Below are 21,510 nucleotides of genomic sequence, written 5' to 3'. Positions count from 1 at the left end.
CAGAAGCAGCATTATATTAGATATATAAAACCAGTCCTGGGGCTTGACCTCTGGTTCTGAGCACTGTACTTGGGCTTTTCTCAAAGCTAGAGCTCTACCACTTGAGCCACAGGATCACTTCCAATTTTTTCTATGTATGTGGTACAGAAGAACTGAACCTGGGTCTTTGTACATGCTAGGCAAGCACCACTAGGCCAAATTCCTGGCCCATTCAAAACCTTTGCAATACTAGAACTGAAGACTTTCTGTACTTGTAAGTTACTGGCTTTGGAGCGGGAGGAATAACTATGGTACTTAAAGACCCTAACACATTTTCAATCTGTAATGAAAGGGTAGGAGTACTAACACTAGTTCTTAAAATTCACAAATTATAATAACTTAAGACAAACATGACATGTTAGTTGATTTTCAATGTTTATACATGCAATGTAAATTACATCACATCATTGAAAGGAAAATGATGTAAAAATATTTGATAAATAAAATTATTGCATTTAATGTCATCTTAAAACCCCAAATCATCAAATCCCTTATTGATATATAAAACAATACCCATTTTCACTAGAGAAAACGTATGCCAACATCAGCTTCTTATAACAAAAATAAGGAAGTGAAAGCCCTCCTTATAGCCTGTCTAATTTAGGTCAGGTGATCATGGAAACAAAAAAATATTAGAATTATTTATTTTATAATTATACACATTGAAGGAAAACATAATAGATAGCAGAGTTCTTTTTCACCATAAAATTATTTACACCCATTTATTCAGCTAGAAACACTAGCTTGAGAGGTACTGGTATATTCCATTTGTAATAATTTTTCTACAGGAAACAATTGTCATATGTCTGGAAAATGTTGAAGAAAATAGTTGCATACATCTTTTCTGTCCTTTTGAGTCTCAATCACTAAGAGTTCCAAGTACTTTGGGAGAATCTCGGTCTCCTGAATGGCCTGATGAATGCATTAAAATCAAGCAGTGTATTTGGATTCCATAAATACTCTTAAATCCATACAAATGTTGCATGGGCTGTGGAGCTCAGACTTCTCCTACTGGCACTATGACATCTGAAGAGTATTTGTTATGAAAGTTTCACACCAATTTTGTTCTGTTCCTTCTTCATTAGCCTCTGTGCTTCCTTTTCCATTTTCTTTCTTTGTTGTTCTGCTGCTCTCTTTTCTCTGTCTGCTATTTTCTGCTGCCTGAAAAGAAACATGTCATATCTTTAATTTTAGAAAATAAAACCATGGGTAAAATGGCAAATAAAACTTCAAAGATGGTAAACCTATCAGAATAACAGATCATTCTTTCTTTTCAGTAGAAGACTTAAAAGCAAGAAAGGTATGGAATGATGCATTTATGTGAATCATTGCTAGAGAATAACTGCTAATTAGTAGTACTCTACAAAGCTACCACTTACAATTGAAGGATACAGAAAAATGTTCCATGATCAGCAAAAGCTGGAGGAATTAATGACTAATAAGATAGCAAAACAGAAACTATTCCAAGAAATCCTACACACAGCAGATGAATATAACCATGAAAATAGAAGTAGAAAAAACCCATTAGTTAAGCACACAAGCAAAACAAGAGTAGGAAAGAGACAAACACTATATAAAGAGGAATATGACAGGAATTACTATGTACTTTTCAATAGCACTGAACATTAATGATTCAGATTCTAAGAATCATGGATGTTGAAGATACCAGGATCATGGTTTGAAGTCAGCTAAGGCAAAAAGTTAGTGAGACCTCATCTAAACTAGATGTGGTAGCATATACCCAGGAATCCATCTACAGAGAAGGCTAAGGTAGGAAGACTGCAGTCCAGGCTAGTCAGGGCAAAATGTGAGACCCCATTAAGATATAATAACCTGGCTGGATGCTGGTGGCTTATACCTGTAAGCCTAGCTACTCAGGAGACTGAGTTATGAGGATCCAGATTTGAAGTCAGTCCATTCCCTGTGAGATTCTTATCTCCAATTAACCACTCAAACTCGAAATTAAGTGGTACAAATGGTAATGTGCTAGCTTTGTGCACAAAGAGGCTCAGAGACAATTCCCAGGCCCTGAGTTCAAACCCCACAATTGACAAAAAAAAAAAATACCAAAACAGAACAAAACACTAAAGCAGGCATGACTCAAATGGTAGAATGCTTACATAGCAAGTGCAAAGTCTTGAATTCAAAACCCAGTACGAACAACAAAACGGGAAGGAGAAATCTTTTGTGAACAACTGAGTTACTGACCAAAAACTCACAACTTTAATGACAATTTTAAAATACAAACTCCTTTCTTGTTCAACAAAACAAAAATGCTAAAAAAAGAAGCCCCAAACTAGAATAAATCATCAGGAACTTTCAACTAACAGCACCCTCTGCTGGTTAGTCAAGGTAATTTTAAATTATGGATACTAAAAGACAAAAATGAATTCAGTTCTTAAGATGTGAAAGGTATTCCATTTTCTATTTCTATAGTAAAAACAATTTTACTTTAACCCACAAAAACCTGTATCATTATATTTTATGATAAAGTAATGATACATAACTGATACATTTTAAATGTGAGTTTTAATCAGTGATCATAGTCATAAAGCTATCCTTTAAGGTAAATTTTGTTTTTACTTCTGACCTAATGTCTAAGAAACAAGAACTAAACTTATTGCCAACATAAAGAAAGAAGGACAAGAATAAAAATACACTTTAAAAAGCTGCAGATTATATCAATGTGTGAGAAGTAATGCACCTACTACTATCTGGAAAATATAACTGTAACCCCTCTATACATTACAATTTAAAAAAAAGTTGCAGATTACCAGGCACTGATGGCTCATACCTGTAACCCTAACTTCTCAGGAGCCTGAGATCTGAGGACTGCAGTTCAAAGACAGCCCAGGCAGAGAAGTCTCTCCAATTAAGTACCAAAAACCCCCATAAAACACGGCATCCAGGCCCTCAAGTTAAAGCCCCCAGATACAAACACACACACACAGAGCAAACTGTAGAGTATCTATTATTCTGTAGAATAGCTAGTTTATGACTTACCTATTTCAAATTTGGCTAATTTGGCTATGCCCAGAGGTACTAGTGTTATATTAGTTATTCTCATTCAGATATGCAGTATGGGCAATATTCTCAGCCGCGAGGAACTAAAAACAGTTTTAACTTCTGATCGGAAGGGTATGTCGTAGTGGTTCACATTTCACAGAATACGTCATAAGTGCAAAGTAGTACGCAGATATAAAAGGTTTCACCTGCTAGCAATGAAATCATCATTCTTTTATTCTTAAAATACTTTAAATCGTTAGTGGCATGTAATATGGCATACCCTATCAGACACAGAGAGAAAAATCCACATTTTCTAAGGTTCAAATGACAAAAGATGGGCATTTGGCTTCCTTGACCATACACATTACTGGGGACAAATCAAATTCTTCCACCCAGGCTGAAGTGTAAGTAACACTCACGCACCTCAGAACTTCTTCTGCTTGCCAGGCTGCATCTTCTTCCTCCTCCCAAGCATTAGTATTTTCTTGCCAAGAGTCTAAGTCACCTAATTCAGACTAGAGTGAAAACAAAACAAAATTAAGATAGGAAAGAGCTATTCTTTCTGAATATTATTCTTAAACAAAATTCAGGATCAGAATCTTGGGTGTCTCAGCTTCAAACAAAGTTCTATAGGAGATGCAAGTGGCTGTGCTCCTAGTTAGCCTAGAATTGCAGGTTTCCAGATGATATTATGAGGCAAGACTTTCAGAGGTACTACTCGAGCAAGTCTAGCCTTCCTCCTGTTTCATGTGCTACAGGATACTGTTTCATACTTAATTTTCTGCTCTTGCCTACTTAGTTTGGAAGAAATAATAGAGCATTTCTTCCTTCTTCCTCTCTTTCTTTTCAGTAAGAGGTAAAGAAGGTGAAGGGGAGAAAAAAGACTGCTCCTAGACAATCAGAAATGCTTGACTGGACTTACATACACAGAGAAGTTTCCAAATGAGCACACTCTTCATTTAAGCATACATAATTCATAGCTTTGCCATCCTAGGTCAAAATAGCAAATGAGGCAAAATTCATCTTTACTGGAATGCTACTTTCAGCTGATGCCTCCTGACCATGTTCCTGAGTCGTCACTGGATCAGTTACTGCCCCCCATTATTGCCCTTGTCAGCCTTCTAATAGTGGTCCTCTTCTCCCTTCCACTGTAAATGTTCATTCTAGCATGTTTATTTAGGTATGAAATTGACAATGTGTAAAATTATAAATAAAATACTTAAAAAATTTTTATTTTTATTGTTATTATACAGGTAATAAACAGAAGGCTTGTTGCTTTTCTTGTTGTTTTTTGTTGTTCCCAGGACTTGAACTCAAGGTCTGGGCACTGTCTCTGAGCTCTACAGCTCAAGATTACCACCCTATTCTTTGAGCCACAGCCCCACTTCCAGTTTCTCTAATTGGAGATAAGAGACTTCAAAGCCCGGGCTGGCTTTGAACCACTATCTTCAGATCTTAGCCTCCCGAGTAACTAGGATTACAGGTGTGAGCCACCATGCCTGGCAAGGCTTGCTGTTTCATAAACTTATTCTAAAGTTAAAATACGATGTTTTCTTCCTGACCATCATAAATATAACACTTTGTTAATATTTCCAATGACTGAATTAACATGAATTTTCAAAAGTAATTTAGAGAAGAGTGCACTTTGGAATGGTATTGAAATAAAGCATTAATGACTCTTAAAGGTTGAAACAACGTATTGTCTGCAGTGGCAGAAATCCTTTCCTGTGTCTCCAACAGCCTCCTTTTCTACCTTTGCTTATTTAAGACAGCTTTAGAAATGTTTCAGTACTTGAGGGATTCTTTAAAATCTTAATATCAAACTTTTCTAACGGTTATGTTTATTTTCTGTTTGTAAATTTTGCATTCATAATACTTACCTATTTTCTGCTGAAATAGGCCTGTGTGCATAAAACATTTAAAAAGTAAAAGTATTAAGGCCTTAATAAAAGATTAAAGATGACTTAAGAAGACAAAAAGCTATTTAGACAAATTTGTTTACATAAAAAATGTATCTGCCCATCAAAAGCATCTAAAGCTAACAACTTGAAAAAGCCTCCAAGATGACAAAAGAAGTGAGGAGCCTTAGTACAAAGAATTCGTGTAGCACAGGGATAAAACTCAGGAGAAAAATAGGATGTTTGGTTTAAAAGAAGAATGTTAAGGCAATGGACTGGAAAAGAATGTGATTTATGGAATGAGTGGTAAGACATCTCTGGTGCACTGAACAGGTTTACTTGTTTACCCTTCTTTCTCACACAATCAATGCTCCCTTATACTTTGCCCGAGGGGAAAAGAAGTAAAAATAGCACAGAGACATTTTCCATTTGCCCACTTTTACCTACCCAACCTTGAGAGTGTCTACATATTCACACATTTACAATGAACTACATTAGAATTCTACATCATAAGGTGATAAATATTAAAAATGTTCTAGGTAGGGCTGAACCATTTATCAATATGGTTCAAATCAATATGAACAGTTTAAAATTAAGAAAAATAAAAGACGATGGTTATGCAGAGAAACATTTATAATGCTGTTCCCATTGCATTATATAATTATATAGAAGTTATCAAATTTTACAGTTACATTTATGTGTATCATTTATTTAATATTATGTCTCTTCCCAACAGACTGCACTTTTCTCCCTCTCACTTTTTTTGTGTCATCATCTCATCACTTCTGGGCCTGTGACATGAGAAAATTCAAGCAGTCCTATAAAAAGCCTTATAAAAACCTGCAAGTGAAGCTCTGTGCAAACCTTTAAAAAGCCACCTTTGAAACAGTTCCTCCATTCACAGCCAAAAGTAAAGCTGACTACTGTCCTATCCCAGTGTTTGCATACACAATAGGAACCTTTTGATAGAACCACCCAGTTTACTTGACCTTTGGTTCCTGATTCACAGAAAGTATGTGAGACAATAAATGATTTTTACTATTTTAAGTCATTAAATTTGAACTTGGTAACAAAGTGAGATACTATACCAATATGAGATAACCAAGGGACAGCAAAGGAGATGAGAGACAACATAGTACATTCAGGACAACAATCATTCATTATATGGCTTTTGTTTCAATATCCTGGAGGTCCTTTCAATTAGCTTCACATTATATGGCCTTATGTATCAAGATTTTGCTCTATTGCAGATCTCACTTTGTTATATGATATATTGAATTTATTTGTATTTGGATATTTGAAATTTTATAGGGAAGGGGGGAAAACCAAGACGGGTGGGGGGTGTGGGGGGGGGAGGGAAATGGGTACCAAGACATGTGAAAGGGTATCAATGTATGTGAATTAATGCACCTTCTATCTGGCAAATATCATGTAACCCTTTTACTAATTACAATAAAAAAAAAAGAAAAAAATTTGAACTTGGTATAAAACAATGGATAGAAGAAGCCTAGATATTTGTAGGGACTTTTCTTTCTGTGGTGCCAGTCTTAGGGCTTGAAATCAGAACGTGGGCACTTTCCTTGAGCTTTTTTTTGTTAAAAGCTAGTGCTCTCAATGGAATTCTATGCTGCCATCAGAAAGAATGACATCGTTCTATTTGTAAGGAAATGGAAAAACTTAGAAAAAATCTTAAGTGAAGTAAGCCAGACTCAAAGGAACATAGGCTCAATGGTTTCCCTCATTTGTAATAATTACTACAAACCCTGGACTCTCCTAGCAAAGAATTACAACAAGGCAAAACCTAGATGCATAAAGCCATATAGGATGAGGCTAAATGAAAGGATCTCCAAGATATGGAAACAAGAGCCATATAATGTGTGATTGTTGTTCTTAATGTACTATGTTATTTCTCATCTCTTTTGTTGTCCCTTAGTTATTCTCATATTGTTACAGTATCTTGTTATCTGATATATTGTATATATGTTTATTTGTTTATTTGAAATAGGAAAGGGAAGAGGAAAACAAGATGAGGGGAGGGAGTGGGGGGAGGGAAATGGGGACAAAAACATAAGAAGGGATATCAATGTTTATGAAGTAATGCACCTTCTATCTGGCAAATATAATGCAACCTTCTATTAATTACAATAAAAAGGTAAAATTAATAATAATAATAATAATAAAAAGCTAGTGTTCTACCACTAGCTCTACCACAGCTCCACTTCTGCTGTTTTGGTGGTTAACTAGAGATAAAAGTCTCACATACTGGGGTCTAGTGGTAGAGTGCTAGCCTAGCATGCACGAAGCCCTGAGTTCAATTCCTGGGTACCACATATACAGAAAAAGCCAGAAGTGGTGGTATAGCTCAAGTGGCAGAGTACTAGCCTTGAGCAAAAAGTGTCCAAAGTATCCAAGGACAGTGCTCAGGCCCTGACTTCAAGCCCCAGGACTGGCAAAAAAAAAAAAAAATCTCACAGACTTTCCTAATCTGTGATTTGAACTGTGATCCTCATATCTCAGCCTACTGAATAGCCTGGCTTACAGGCATGAGCCACAGGCTTCTGGATGGTATCTGTGTTTTTAACAAACTTCTAAAGCTAATTCTGACATAGTTCCAAGATTAAGAATTCCAGCTATGTTTTTGGTTTTTTTTTGGACAGTCGTAGAGCTTCAACTCTGGGTCTGGGAGCTCTCCCTGTATACTTTAGATCAAGGCTAGTGCTCTACCGTCTGAGGCACAGCGAGACTTCCAACTGTGTATTCTTCTTTTTTTTTGCCAGTCCTGTGCTTGGGCTCAGGGCCTGAGCACTGTCCTTGGACTTTCTCAAGGCTTAGCACTCTACCACTTGAGCCTCAGCACCACTTCCAGCTTTTTTTTCTATGTATGTGGTACCGAGGAATCGAACCCGGGTCTTCGTGCATGCTAAGCAAGCACTCTACCACTAGGCCAAACTCCCGGCCCCTCAACTGTGTAATTCTTGATTACTATTTTCCTTTAAAAAGCTTCCTTTAATCTAGAGCCAGGCATAGTGGCTCACCTACAACCCAGCTACTTAGGAGGGAGAGAGAGAGTAGATAACTATGGTCTGGAGATTGGCCTAATATCCTATCAGAAAAATAACTAAAGCAAAACAGGGTCAGAAATCTGGCTCAAAGGATATTAAAGTGCTTGCCTATCAAAGTTAAAACCCAGAGTTAGAATCCCAGAACCTACCTCAATCAATCTTAAATAAAACCACACATAAAACCCTGCATAAAATAGCCTATAACTCACTTAAAACTTACCTGCTATTAAAGTTATTTTAGGTACAACCATTTCAAGCTTTTTTTTTTTTTTGGCCAGTCCTGGTGCTTGAAGTCAGGGTCTGGGCACTGTCCTTGGGCTTTCTCAAGACTAGTGCCCTATCACCTGAGCCACAGCACCACTTCTAGCTTTTTTTTTTTCTGTGTACGCGGTACTGAGAAATAGAACTTAGAGCTTCGTGCATGCTAATAGGCCAATAGACCATACTCCCAGCCCCAAGAGTGTGTGTGTATGTGTGTGTATATATACACACATTTTTCCTTTTTGCCTGTCCTTGGGCTTGAACTCAGGACCTGTGCACTGTCCTTGGACACATTTTTGCTCAAAGCTAGCACTCTTCCACTTGAGCCACAGAGATACTTCCACATTTTCTGTGTATGTGGTACCAAGGAATCAAACCCAGGGCCTTATGCATGCTAGGCAAGCACTGAGCAACTAAACCACATTCCCAGCCCCAAGTTTTGATTTCTAAGTAACATAGTTTGTTTCTACCTTTCACATGTGTAATGGGTAGGTGAGATGATTTGCAATATCATAAAATGTTAGGATTGGATAAAACTATGATCAACTTGTGAACTGCTAAAGGTATTCCAAAGTCAAAGACACATAAAGTCCAATTCATTGTTATTTTCCTGTTCCATAAAAAAAATAAATAAATAAAAAGTCAAGTCTTTTCCTAGATTCTGTGACATACTTACTGACTGATGAATGAAAGGCATATCCTGTGTAGCTGCTAGTCTACTGGAGAAACCTGTGCTACCATCCGGGATGCCAAAATTTAACGGTTCTCTCTTTTTAATAACAATCTGAAAGATTGGGATAAAAAGAGTATTTTATACACCACTATATAAAACAAACGATTAATGTAATGCATTGTTAGTGTTTAAAATATGCTGTCTTCTTTTAAAATTTTACAGCACAAAAATAGTAACATTTGTAAACCAAAATTTCCAGCCAATTGCTTAAACAAATAATTCTCAACGCAAGAGCAATTATATTTCACTTAAACTGTTATTTTTTCATCTTCTTATTTCTTCCCCAAATAATTACCCTTAGCTATTAAATTATACAATGTTTATCTTGACAAAAGTAGAATTTAACCCCCATAGAATGCATTTCTATATTACTATATGAACTCAGGCATAAGATAAAAATATATTTACTTGAAATTTTATAACTTTGAAAGCACTTTCACACTAATTTAATAAAGCAATATTATAATATTGTAAGTTCGTAGGAAAAAAGCAATATACTTCTACAATATGTTATTCATCTAATAAGAAGCAACATAAAAAATCCTTGAAAATATTTAATGTTTTTCATTACTTAAAACATTTGGATGACACACAAAGTAAGGTCTAAATGTTTCCCACATTGATAATACAAAAATATAGTTGAAGCTGGTTAGGAAGACAAAGAATAAATAACACCCTCAATTTACAAAGCATACAGTGTTTGAATCAAACATTTCGTATGTTTAAATGAATAACAGAGACTTCTAAAGTAGGGAGACTGTAATAACATTCCAATATTTGAAGGAATTACAACAGATAAGATAATGATAATAAATATCTGTGATGGGCAAATGAAGAAATATATTTCTAATAATTAATATTATGTTCTGATGACTATTAGTAAAAGCTGAAATAATAAAAGTAGTTAAATGGCTGTTTCTGGACAGTAGAATTGGTTAGGAAGAGTGATGGAAGATAAGTCTGCTATATGTCATTCTCAATTTAGGACTCAATTTCTTTTTTTTTTTTTTAAAAAAAGTACACTAGCTGGATGCTGGTAGCTCATGCCTGTAATCCTAGATACTCAAGAGGTTGAGATATAAGGATTGCCATTCAAGGCCAGCCAAGGCATGAAAGTCCTCAAGACTCTTATCTGCCATTAACCACTGGAAAACCAAACTGGTGCTGTGGCACAAGTGGCTGAGTGCTAGCCTTGAGCTGAAGAACACAGGGACAGCACCCAAGTCGAGTTCAAGCCCCATGACCAACCAAAAACAACAACAACAACAACAACAGTACACTGCTAGGAACCATGCCTATAATTATAGCTATGTGGGAGCATGACAATGGAAAGATCACCATTTGGGGACAGCTTATGCAAAACAGTTCACAAAATCTCTTCTTTCTCAACCTACAGCCAGACACAGTGATATGCATCTATTCTCCAAAGTTGAGGGAGGCTAAGACTGAGAGGATCAAGGTGCCAGCAGCCCAGGCAGAAAATTCCATCTTCACTGAAGGGAAACTAGATGCAGTGGCATGTACCTATAACCCCAGAGATGACAAGAAGCTTGAAGAGGGCAGATGGCAGCTCAGGCACAAACCTAATAGGAAACGAAACAGTATTCTAAAAATAACCAGTAAAGGCATGGCTTGGTAGTACTGAAGTAACCTAACAGAAGACCTTGAACTCAAAACTGAAAACTGGAATAAAAAATCACATGTATCATTTTCATAAAAAGAAAGGATACTACTGAGTATCATACTGGACTTTATCCAGTAATGCCCCACATCTTCCATATTCAACTCAGAAGAAATTAAATAAAGTATACATGACTATGAAAACGATAACATTACTCTAAGATCCCAGAGCCTGGGAAGCTCTTTGTTGTATGAGTACTTATTAGAACTGTTACCTTATTTAACCTAATCTCCCGTAACAGAAACTAAAGTTTAGAATCTGACAAACAGCCGAATTTCAATAATGCTTATAGTGCTAAAAGAGTTGGAGAAATAATTTATCATATGTGTTTAATACATATGATGAATGATGAAATTCTTATTAAAAATATTAATTGATGATAACTGGAAAGATGCCAATGAGTACTTGTTATATTGTCTTGATTTTAATTAAAGGAAGTGGAAGTCTCCCAAACAACAAATTTTTAATTACATACTTTCTGAGTTTTTCTTATAGTTGGTGTCATGTCCTTAAAATAGTCAGGTTCCAGTTGTTCCAAAGCATTTTGTTGTGATGCCACGTTGCCATTGCCTCCTTCAATCTTTACACTTGTGGGTGCATCTTCATCCCAGGAAGTCCACTCCTCCACATCTGTCTATATTTAATTGATCAAGATCATCAACCAAGAAGGAGTACCTTTATTCATTCATTTGGAGAATGGACTTTTGGGCCGGGATGTGGCCTAGTGGTAGAGTGCTTGCCTAGCTAGCATGCACAAAGCCCTGGGTTCAATTCCTTGGTACCACATACATCAAATAAGCTGGAAGTGGTGCTGTGAATCAAGTGGTAGAATACTAGCCTTAAGATAGTCCAAGGACAGTACTCAGGACCTAAGTTAAAACCCCAGGACAAACCTCAAAAAATTAACTTTTAAAAACATGTCTTCAAACTTTTTTGACCCACAGAAAAATAGGTATTTCAAATCATTTTCCAAAACTAAATTGAATTCTTTTTTAAAATGCAGGGCCGGCAAACAGTATGACACTAAATGTAAGGACCTCCAGGATAAGGAAACAAAAGCCATATGAGTGATTGTTATCCTTAATGTACTATGTTATCCCTCATCTCTTTTGCTATCCCTTGTTATAATATTTCACCTTGTTATCTGATATATTTTATATGTGCTTAATTGGTTATTTGAAATTGGATAGGGAAGGGGGAAATCAAATGAGCAGGGGGAGAGTGGGAGGGAAATGGGGACCATGTCACAAGAAAGGGTATCAATGTTCATGAAGTTATGCATCTTCTATCTGGTGAATATAATGTAACCCTTCCACTAATCACAATAAAAATAGATAAACAAACAAACAAACCCACAGGGCTGGGAGTTTGGCCTAGTGGTAGAGTGCTTGCCTAGCATGCACGAAGGCCTGGGTTCAATTCCTCAGTACAACATACATAGAAAAAAGCCATAAGTAGTGCTGAGGCTCAAGTGGTAGAGCTCTAGCCTTGAGGAAGTCCAAGGACAGTGCTCAGGCCCTGAGCCCAAGCCCAGGACTGGCAAAAAAAAAAAAAAAAGCAAAATTGTACTATAGGCTAGGCAGACGTTGATATATTATTATGTTTTGTTTTATTTGGTTATTTTTTTTCCTTAAATAAAACAAGTAAATGCTTTGAAAAGTGAACTAATGTTACAATTACAGTACATAGAAGGTGGGCTGGAATTCACCCTCAAGTCAAATCAAATTGATTATCTGACTTAAAAAAATTATCCAAAAGATTTAAAAGTCTCAGATAATAATATCTAAAAAGTTGATGAAACAATCAAAAAATTATTTAGTATCTACAGCACTAATATATCTTATTTGCATGTACAGTTCATTTCTATGTGACAACCTGTAGATGATATTATGGTTGGAATTACCTTACCTAAGACTTTAAGATAAAAGCGCTACAAAAAATAGCAAACATTTGAAACCACTCAAAAAACATAAAATATCACCAGTGAATATAGCAGATAAAATGAAGTATTACAGAGAGGTTTTAGAACTAAAAAACTGTAACAAGTCAGGCCAGGTGACTCATGTCTATGATCCATTCTGGCTATTCAGGAGGATGAGATCTGAGGATCATAATTCAAAGCCAGCCTGGGCACAAAAAGTTTGTGAGACTCTTATCTCATCTCCAATTAATCATCAGAAAACTGGAAGTGGCACCGTGGATCAACTGGCAGAGCTCTAGCCTTGAGCTGACAGTGCCCAGCCGGAGTTCAAACCCCATGACAGACCAAAAAAAAAAAAAAAAAAAAACAACAAAGTAACAAAAATTCTGAGAGCCAAATTAATTTTATGACTAACAGTATATAATCAGTTTGAAAAATAATATACTGTAACACATATTCAATTTTTCCTAATTATTAAAAATCCTCAAAACTTACCTGCTTTGGAACTGAAGAATAATCAACTGTAGTTGGCAAAGTTATTTGGTCTCCACTTAATTTTCTTCCTCTGCCAGACCTAATAAAAACATGAAAAAAAAACCACCAAAACAAACATGGGTAAAAACCATTATGGGCAGTAATTGAAGTTTTTTGTTGTTGTTGGTCGTGGAACTTTTAACTGTGGGCCTGGGCGCTGTCCCTGAGCTCTTCAGCTCAAGGCTATGGTCCTACCCTTTGAGCCACAGGGCCACTTCCAGTTTTCTAGTGGTTAACTAGAGATAGGAGTCTCAAAGCCGGGTTGGCTTTGCACCGTGATCCTCAGATATCAGCCTTCTGAGTAGCTAGGAGTACAGGCATGAGCCACCATGCCCAGCTAGTAACTAAAGTTTTATATGACATCTTTCAATTTTACAATTATCATACATTAATAATAGTAATAATATTTCATGAAGCTATTATGAAGAGGTTCTAAATCAAGATATCTTTGTTTTTAGTTAGGACTCAGAACAGACAAGAACAAACTATTTGGTGGTTTCAAACCATGCTCCCTGGGAATGCTTTGGTTTCATAAGCTCTGTGTCACCTATTCCATTTTAAATATGGTGGCTCAGACTTTGACATCTAACAATAAATTTCATGGTAAAATTTACTACCAAACTTAATCTTTGAAAATCATTGGATTGAACTAAACTGTATTGAGTTCTAAACATGATGTACTGTTACATCAGCTAAGAATATGAGATATGGAATTTATGTAAATCATGGAGCTTTAATATCTTTGCTACAATGCACATAACATTCTTGTGAGCATTTAACTAAAAGACATATTTAAAGTACCTAGGCAGTGTTTGATACATAATAAAATATTAGAAAGATGATAGTTATTATAAATGAATATTCATTTGCTTCAAGTAACTATAAAGCAATTACTGGGAGTTACTTGGTAAATGTAGTCATTTTTATCTGAATTTAATTTAAATGATAGATTTTTTTTCATCTTTAATTAGAATGCATTTGTTAAATAAAGAGCTTACTACAAAATTTACAACACATACTTCCAGTTCTTTTTATCATTCAAGTTTATCTTATCATAAGATTGATGTTCTTTAAAACTGAACATGTAATCATTCCTATATTTATACTGACCACAGAAATTTATTTTTAAAAAAGTCTGTAATAGGGCCGGGAGTTTGGCCTAGTGGTTAAAGTGCTTGCCTAGCATGCATGAAGACCCGGGTTCGATTTCTCGGTACCACATACATAGAAAAAAAAGCCAGAAGTGGTGCTGAGGCTCAAGTGGTAGAGCTCTAGCCTTGAGAAAGTCCAAGGACAGTGCTCAGGCCCTGAGCTCAAGCCCAGGACTGGCAAAAAAAAAAGTCTGTAATATTTTCCAAATCATATACAATTTCCATTGTAAAGCTACTCCATATTGAATAGCATTTTAGAAAATATAGATGGAAAAGGAAAACAGCTATTATTCATTACTGTTAACAGAATGCTTCTTTTAACCTTTTGCTTTCTGGCAATTACCACTCATTCTTTTTTCTTTTTCCTGGTCCTAGGCTTAAACTCCAGGCCTGGACACTGTCCTTGGGCCTAGCACTTGAGCCACAGCACTACTTCCAGCTTTTTCGGTTTATGTGGTGCCAAGAAATTGAACCCAGGGCTTCATGTATGCTATACAAGCACTCTACCACTTGGCCATGCTTTTGGCCCCACACTCCTTATTGCAGTGAACTTCTAGCCATTCCTCTTCATTCTAGATGATCTGAACACTTAGTTCACTGGGTTTTTTTCACCCAATCCTGCCTTCTTGGGTGATTTCAAGTCTGTCACCAATATTTTCCATATCTTTCTTCTCTCCCAATGATCACTTCTATTCTATTTCATGTACTTGTTCCCAATGAAAGATCCTAGATCTTAACAACAAAAATCCCGAATCACTGTGCTTTTAGCAATAAACTGAAGGGCACTTAATTTTCAGAGAAGCAGCTACAATCAAATGGTCATCTATCCAGAGACACATTTCCTAACCTTCCTTTCAGTTAGTTAGTTAAGATCAGTGTAGTAAGTTGGAAAAAGAATTGTATACAACATCTAAGATGTATCTACTAAAGACAGCTGATTATACCTCCTTTTATTTACTTTAGTTGTTGGTGTTTTTCAGTATAAAACAAACATCTAAAAGTTCCACTGATTAAGTAGTATCAAGTAACAAAAGAAAAAAATATATAGGGCTGCTTAGTAGCCATGTCAGAAACAAAGTAATTATTTTTGTATTAAACGAAATAAAATGTCTTACTAATGAAAGTAGTGTACCTGAGACAAAACTTCTTAAGGTCTGGAATTGAAAAACACAACCCTCATTTTCCATTCTACTTTAATTTTTGCATTGTACTTGCTTTTGATGGTGCCCATTCTAACTTTTCAAATATGTCATCAAAAATACAAATACACAAAAACTAAGTATTAGGAACATCAGTCATGAGAAATGTCACCAGAGCTTGTGTTGGAAATATGAAGAGAATTTATTTACCTGCATATTAATCTCTTTAGGAATGAGAATACTGTTGCTAAACAGGTACAAACTTTAAATAGCCGAAACTGAGTGATGGCCATGGTGGGAGCCAGAACCTGTGGAGAAAGTAGACACAAACCATCATTCTGCTGACTTCATACACCATGTTCCTGTCACGGAAAAAAAGACTGGTCATCTTTACTTTTCTCTAGTAAGCACAAATATTTTACTAAAACCTAAACCATAAACTAGGTTTCTGAAGAATTTTTATTAGTTCTTGTGAAAAAATTCTTCACTTTGGTTTACAAAAATTATTTTGCTGATGGACACTGGTGGCTCATACTTGTAATTCTAGCTACTCAAGAGGCTGAGATGTAAGGGTCATGGTTTGATGTCAGACCTGGCAGGAAAGTCCATGACATTCTTATCTCCATACGACTAACCACTAAAATGGGGGAGTGGCAGTGTGGCTCAAGTGGTACACCATTAGCTTTGAGCGGAAAAAGGTCAGGGACAGCATTCACACCAAGAGTTCAAGCCCTAGGACCAGCACCAAAAATAAATAAATTGTTTAACTATAAATTCACTTGCAATTAAAAAATTAAGAGAATATAAAACAGCACATAGTAAATATTTTATCTTTTGAAATATAAAACATATGACCATGGCACTATTAAAATATATAATTAAATAATTTAACATTTTGAAAGTTAGATTTTATGATTCTCATTTTATAGATGGAGAAATTCAATGAGGGAGATACGTTGTGCAAAGTTACACAGATAATGAATGAGTTGAAAGTAATCACAGAATGCATCAAGTCCAATAATTTACAAATTTGTTTCAGAAATACTGGCAAATAGGCAAAATCTTACTGATTCAATTAAATCATATTCGATAAAGAATTTAGGTAATTAGCTAACAAAGAAGATGAAACTGCTCATTAGTAGAAGAAGCAGAAAACAAAGAAAGGAGGAAGAACAAATGGATAAACAAAACAAAATGCAGGATGAGACTTAGCCTATTGCTTAAGCTAATAAAAAGGCAGATTCTTAATGCTGGATAAAAGGAATACGATACGCTGCCTAAAATACGCTGCCTAAAATAATACAGTTTAAAAGTAAAAGGATGGGAAAATACATTATGCTGAAATGAATCAAAAGGACATTTCAATATCAGACATATTAGAAAAATATTACTAAGTATAAAATCAATCATTTCACAGTGATAAAAGGGTCAATTAATCAAACATACCTAATAAAACAAAACATATGTACAAAATTTTGCCAGTTATCATAATAATGGAAGGAGGTAGTATTATTAGTCTTTATATATTAGAAAAATTAGCATTGTAAGCAACTTTATACCTATTTTACTTTATATAAGGAGATAAAGCAGGCAAATTCTCTGGTAGACACAAGTTCCCAAAGTACAATAAGAAGAGATAACTCAGCTGGGCATGGTGGTTCACGACTATAATCCTACCTACTCAGGAGGATGAGGTCTGAGGATCAAGGTTCAAAGTCAGCCCGTGCACTAGAAAAAGTTTGTGAGACTCTTATCTCCAATTAATCACCAGAAAATTGGAAGTAGTGCTGTGCCTCAAGGCCTTGAGCTGAAGAGCTCAGGTACAGTGCCCAGGCCCAGAGATCAGGTCTCACAACTGAAAAAGATTATTAAAGGGATTGAATGTGAGTCTAAAATTTTGCCAGTCCAGGAGGCTTTACTGCTGAATTTTACCCAATACTTGGGAAGTCTACTGAATATTTAGGAGTACTAATTTTATACAAACCACTAAACAACTGGAAAAGGGGGAATATTTCTCATCTTACTATCTGGTGCCAGCATTACACTGAAACAACCTCAGACAACGTATTATTGCCCTTCACCCCCCCCAAAATTCTTGAAGATATCATCTTAAAGATATAGCAATAAAAATCAATCTTTATAAGCAATAATAATCTAAGTCTGGAATATAGCTTATTATACAGTTTTGCAATAAAGACAATGAAATTACACTGAACAAAGATCAAGCTAAACATTAAATAGTCACCTCTGGTGGAAGAGTAGGGAAACATTAGGAAACTAAAGTATTTTTCTCAATCCTGTTGGTAACACCACCATATACATAAATTGTATATATTACATACACAATATCTCAATAATAAAGTTCAAAGTTACATATAACAAACAAAACCACAAAGCAAGGAAAGTGTACTTAAATGTGCTTAATATAGCTACTACTGCTAGTTCCTTTTAAAGAAAGGAAAAAGATTACTACTATGCCTATGCAGATGGAAGTTTAACAGAGTTGAATGATATATTTACTAAATATCTATGCCTACAGGTGGCCTACTAACTGAGAGGAAAGAATACTGAACCTTTCACTATTCAATTGATATTTGTATCAATTACATCTCGAATTGTTTTATTCTAGTTCAAAAAATGCAATAATACTTATATCCAAACTGCCAAAAAGATGGATTCAATATCCCAAGAAATATCATTGTTTTCCCATTTACACTGCAATCTGCGTGGTGCAAGACTTTATTGTCTCTTGCTAAGGTTAAGTCTTTTTAATTCAAGTATTCTCTTATTAAAAAATTTACATTTTACATTTTGGAATACAGAATTTCCATGTAAAGTAACTACACTGAAGATACTTCCCCAGAGGACTGTATTCACTTGGTACCTTCAATTATCATTTGCTAAGACTTGAAAGAAAGGTGTGATTGTTTCACTAGAGAATGAGTTGTACAATTCAAATGGTAAGTTTAAGAACTTTATTTCATGCTCGTTATCAAGAACAAAAGTCTCAATCTAAAGAAAATCAACCTCTCTCAAAAAATTAAGCATAATTTTCAAGCCGGGTGTGGTGGCTCAGGCCTGTAATCCTGGCTACTAAGGCTGAGATCTGAGGATCAAGGTTCGAAGCCAGGCCAGGCACAAAAGGACTTGAGACTCTTATCTCCAATTAACCTCTAAAAAACAAGAAAGTGGGGCTTGGCTTAAGGATATGGCAGTAGCCTTGAGTTGAAGAGCACGGGGACAACGACCAGGCCCAGAGGTAGGGTGGTAGCCTGGAGCTGAAGAGCTCAGAGACAGTGCCCAGGCCAAGTACAAGCCCTCTGACCCACCCCCCCAAAATTAGCATAATTTTTAGAAAAATATAGGAGCTAGAAGATTTACAGCATGCAAAACTTGGAGGAGAAGATACTCCAGTAAGACTTTTTCAAACTTTTCTTTTTTTTTTTTTGTGGGTCATGGGGCTTGAACTCAAGTCTGGGAGCAGTCACTGAGCTCTTCAGCTCAAGGCTACTGCTGTACCCTTGAGGCAAGCCCCACTTCTTGTTTTCTAGAGGTTAACTGGAGATAAGAGTCTCATGGACTTCAGTGCCAAGGCTGGCTTTGAACTGTGATCCTCAGATCTCAGCCTCCTGAGTAGCTAGGATGACAGGCGTGAGCCACCATGTCCAGCAAACATTTTTTTTAAATACAAAAACATATTATTGATGACAGATCAAAATCCTCTTCCTTAGCAATTAAGAATATTTCCATTCTATAATTTGTTCTAGTGATCAAAGAAAGAAAATTTAATATTTATTATCTACTATGTATCAAGCGGTACAAGTTATGGGTACTAATTTCAGTCCTCTTTCACAGAATTGAAGCAGAGTAAAGCACATGTTCCCATGATCCTCCAGTCATGTATTTGTATCCAAACCAAGAACATCTAAGAATGAACATTCTTAGTAATTCAATGGAGATATTAAAACCTTCAAGACAGATCCAACTAGTAACACTGAAATAGGAGAAATACAATTAGGCTACCAAGTACCATTTGATTCTTATCAATTGTACTGTTTTACAGACAGGAAGAACCTTCAGAACTTGTATTTACTTAATGTTCTATTCAAAGTATAATTCAGTATTACTAAGTATAACCTGGACCCAGTATGTAATGAATACTACAGTATGTACTGGGAGTTCTCCCCAAGCCTTAATGGCACAGAGAAACCTTGCCTCAGCTGCTCAACTGCTGCACTTGGTCTACAAGGATCCAAGTTGCTACTCAATTTGTTGTCTCTAGATCTCAGTCAATGTCAGGGACATAAGTGGAATGAAAATACTTCTTGATTTAAAGTAATTAATACTCCTTCATCTCTTGATATGTTCAAGGCATAGTTCAATACTTTTACTATTTCCACTTAATAGATGATACCCAGAACTGGCTTTGTGAGTGATTCACTCCAACAGGATTTTGAAGAGTCTGACATCAACAAGCCTACACACTCCCTTTATCATATTCCACTTGAAAACTAAATTTTATTCACAGTGCTTGTGATTATTTAAAATACCCTGTAGATGGGCCAATTTGAGAGGCATGTATTGCAGGCAACCTGACTCTCTGGACAGCAAATACTTGTTAGAAATGGGCAACTTAACAAAGTCTAATTTTTACAGTTGCAGCTTCTTTAAAATTCGTAGGAAAATATAGCAAGTTGAGCTATAGCAGAGTAAGATTCAGGACTAGGATGTCACCCTATCTTCAGGGCTTCACGAGAAAAAGACATCTCTGAAAGTGAACAGGAACGGAAGCAAGTGCTACCGATTAAGACTCTTAAAATGATCATTTAAAAAGTGACAGTGCAAACGTACAGATCCACTGTGGAACGATCGCTCATGAAGGTGAGCCAATCGACGTGGCTGGCCCAGGGCCTTAGGTCTACCACTTTGTTTTGGAATTTCGCGTATACCCGTATCTACAAACCCTCTCTCGGATCCACCGGAGCGCAGGCTACCATCGAATAAAAAGTCTGCGACTCTCTGAAGTAGGTTGTCACCGAGTCCCAAATTTAAGTTTTACCTGGAAATGTGTAAATGTGAGACGAAAAGGTCGGGCAGCAGCGTGACAAGTAAGAAGGGGAGGGGGGAACCACGGTGGAGGCGGTGGTGGAAGGGAGGAAGCCATCCTGCGGAGGGAGGGAAGGGCGGGCGTGCGGCCCAGGCGAGGGACAGGTCTCCCGAACCACCAGCACCAAGTGAACCGAGCTCAGTTTCTGGTGACCCACCTAACCGCGGCGGATGGAAGCAGAGACCCCCATCCCCACCGCACAGGCGAGGAAAACAAGGCGGGCGCGGCCCGGTTACACAACCCCCGCGCCGCGCACGCGGCGGCCCGGGAACCGCACCACGTCGCTGGTGCTGAGTGCCCCGTGGGCAGGGAGCGGGAGTGGAGACCAACCTGCCGTGAAGGGAGCGAGGCCTGGAGCGGGACGGCAGGCGGGACCTCCAAGTGTCACGCTTCGGGGTTTCCGGGGCCTGGGCTCCCCGGCGCGAGCGCCGCATGGCGAGGGCCGCACGAGCCCCCCGCGCCACCCCGGGGTCGCGCCACGCTGACCCCAGAGGTCACGCCGACCCGGAAGCAGTACCCCGGAGCAGCGGTCCGCTGTTCGGAGAAGGCCCGGGGGGCGAGGGGGGGGGGGTCAGGGATGGAAATGAGGGTAAGGAAGGTGGACAGTGCGAGGCGGAGGATTGAGGTGAGGATAGGCCGGCGTCATCCCTAAGACTCGGGTCAAGGAAAGGGGTTGGGAGAGGAGGAGAAAAAGAAAAAAGAAAAGAAAAAAAAAGCCGCTCGCGAAGCGCAAGCAACGCGCACACACTCACCTGCCCCTCCCCCTCCCCGCCCGCCCGGCGGAGGCTCCGAGCTGCCGCGGCCCGCGCGCGCACAGCAGGCGCGCGCACGCGCACGCGCCGCCAGTCGCTTCCTGGGGCTCGACGGCGGGCTCCGTCTCAGCCCCGCTCATTCAAAGCCGGGCGCGCGCTCCGTCGCAGCCGACGCGACCGCCGCGCAGCTGCCATGGCCGCCCCCTCGTCGGCAGCCCCGCCCTCC

The 21,510-nt window shown here is 37.6% G+C and overlaps 1 protein-coding gene across 3 annotated transcripts; it reads right to left on the bottom strand.

The window, feature by feature from the left end:
- Positions 1-397: 397 nt before the first annotated feature.
- Positions 398-21,304, bottom strand: Ebag9 (estrogen receptor binding site associated antigen 9). Of its 3 annotated transcripts, none has more exons than XM_090339276.1 (7): positions 21,285-21,304; positions 15,636-15,733; positions 13,097-13,175; positions 11,156-11,314; positions 8,943-9,050; positions 3,469-3,560; positions 398-1,200 (listed from the first exon to the last, which is right to left on the bottom strand). In XM_090339276.1, exons 2-7 carry the CDS (start codon positions 15,716-15,718, stop codon positions 1,080-1,082), a joined length of 642 nt encoding a protein of 213 aa, XP_090195402.1. In that variant the 5' UTR covers positions 15,719-15,733; positions 21,285-21,304; the 3' UTR covers positions 398-1,079. The 3 variants fall into 3 exon arrangements, with proteins under 3 accessions (XP_090195402.1, XP_090195401.1, XP_090195400.1); XM_090339275.1 differs by lacking the exon at positions 21,285-21,304 and adding an exon at positions 20,863-20,995; XM_090339274.1 differs by lacking the exon at positions 21,285-21,304 and adding an exon at positions 20,485-20,559.
- Between the last annotated feature and the right edge of the window lie 206 nt (positions 21,305-21,510).

The sequence above is a fragment of the Megascapheus bottae genome, chromosome 9 (assembly GCF_031878675.1).
Source record: "Megascapheus bottae isolate mThoBot1 chromosome 9, mThoBot2.hap1, whole genome shotgun sequence".
Taxonomy (NCBI): Eukaryota; Metazoa; Chordata; class Mammalia; order Rodentia; family Geomyidae; genus Megascapheus; species Megascapheus bottae.
This window is presented reverse-complemented; position numbering and strand designations above follow the sequence as displayed.

Bases quoted from the DNA above. Each gene is read 5' to 3' on its own strand.
- Ebag9 (XM_090339276.1), bottom strand. From the start codon at position 15,718: ATGGCCATCACTCAGTTTCGGCTATTTAAAGTTTGTACCTGTTTAGCA. The intron at 13,176-15,635 runs GTAAATAAATTC...TGTTTTTATTAG, and splicing joins CTAAAGAGATTAATATGCAG to GTCTGGCAGAGGAAGAAAAT. The intron at 1,201-3,468 runs GTGCGTGAGTGT...GTTTCTTTTCAG, and splicing joins CAAGCAGAAGAAGTTCTGAG to GCAGCAGAAAATAGCAGACA.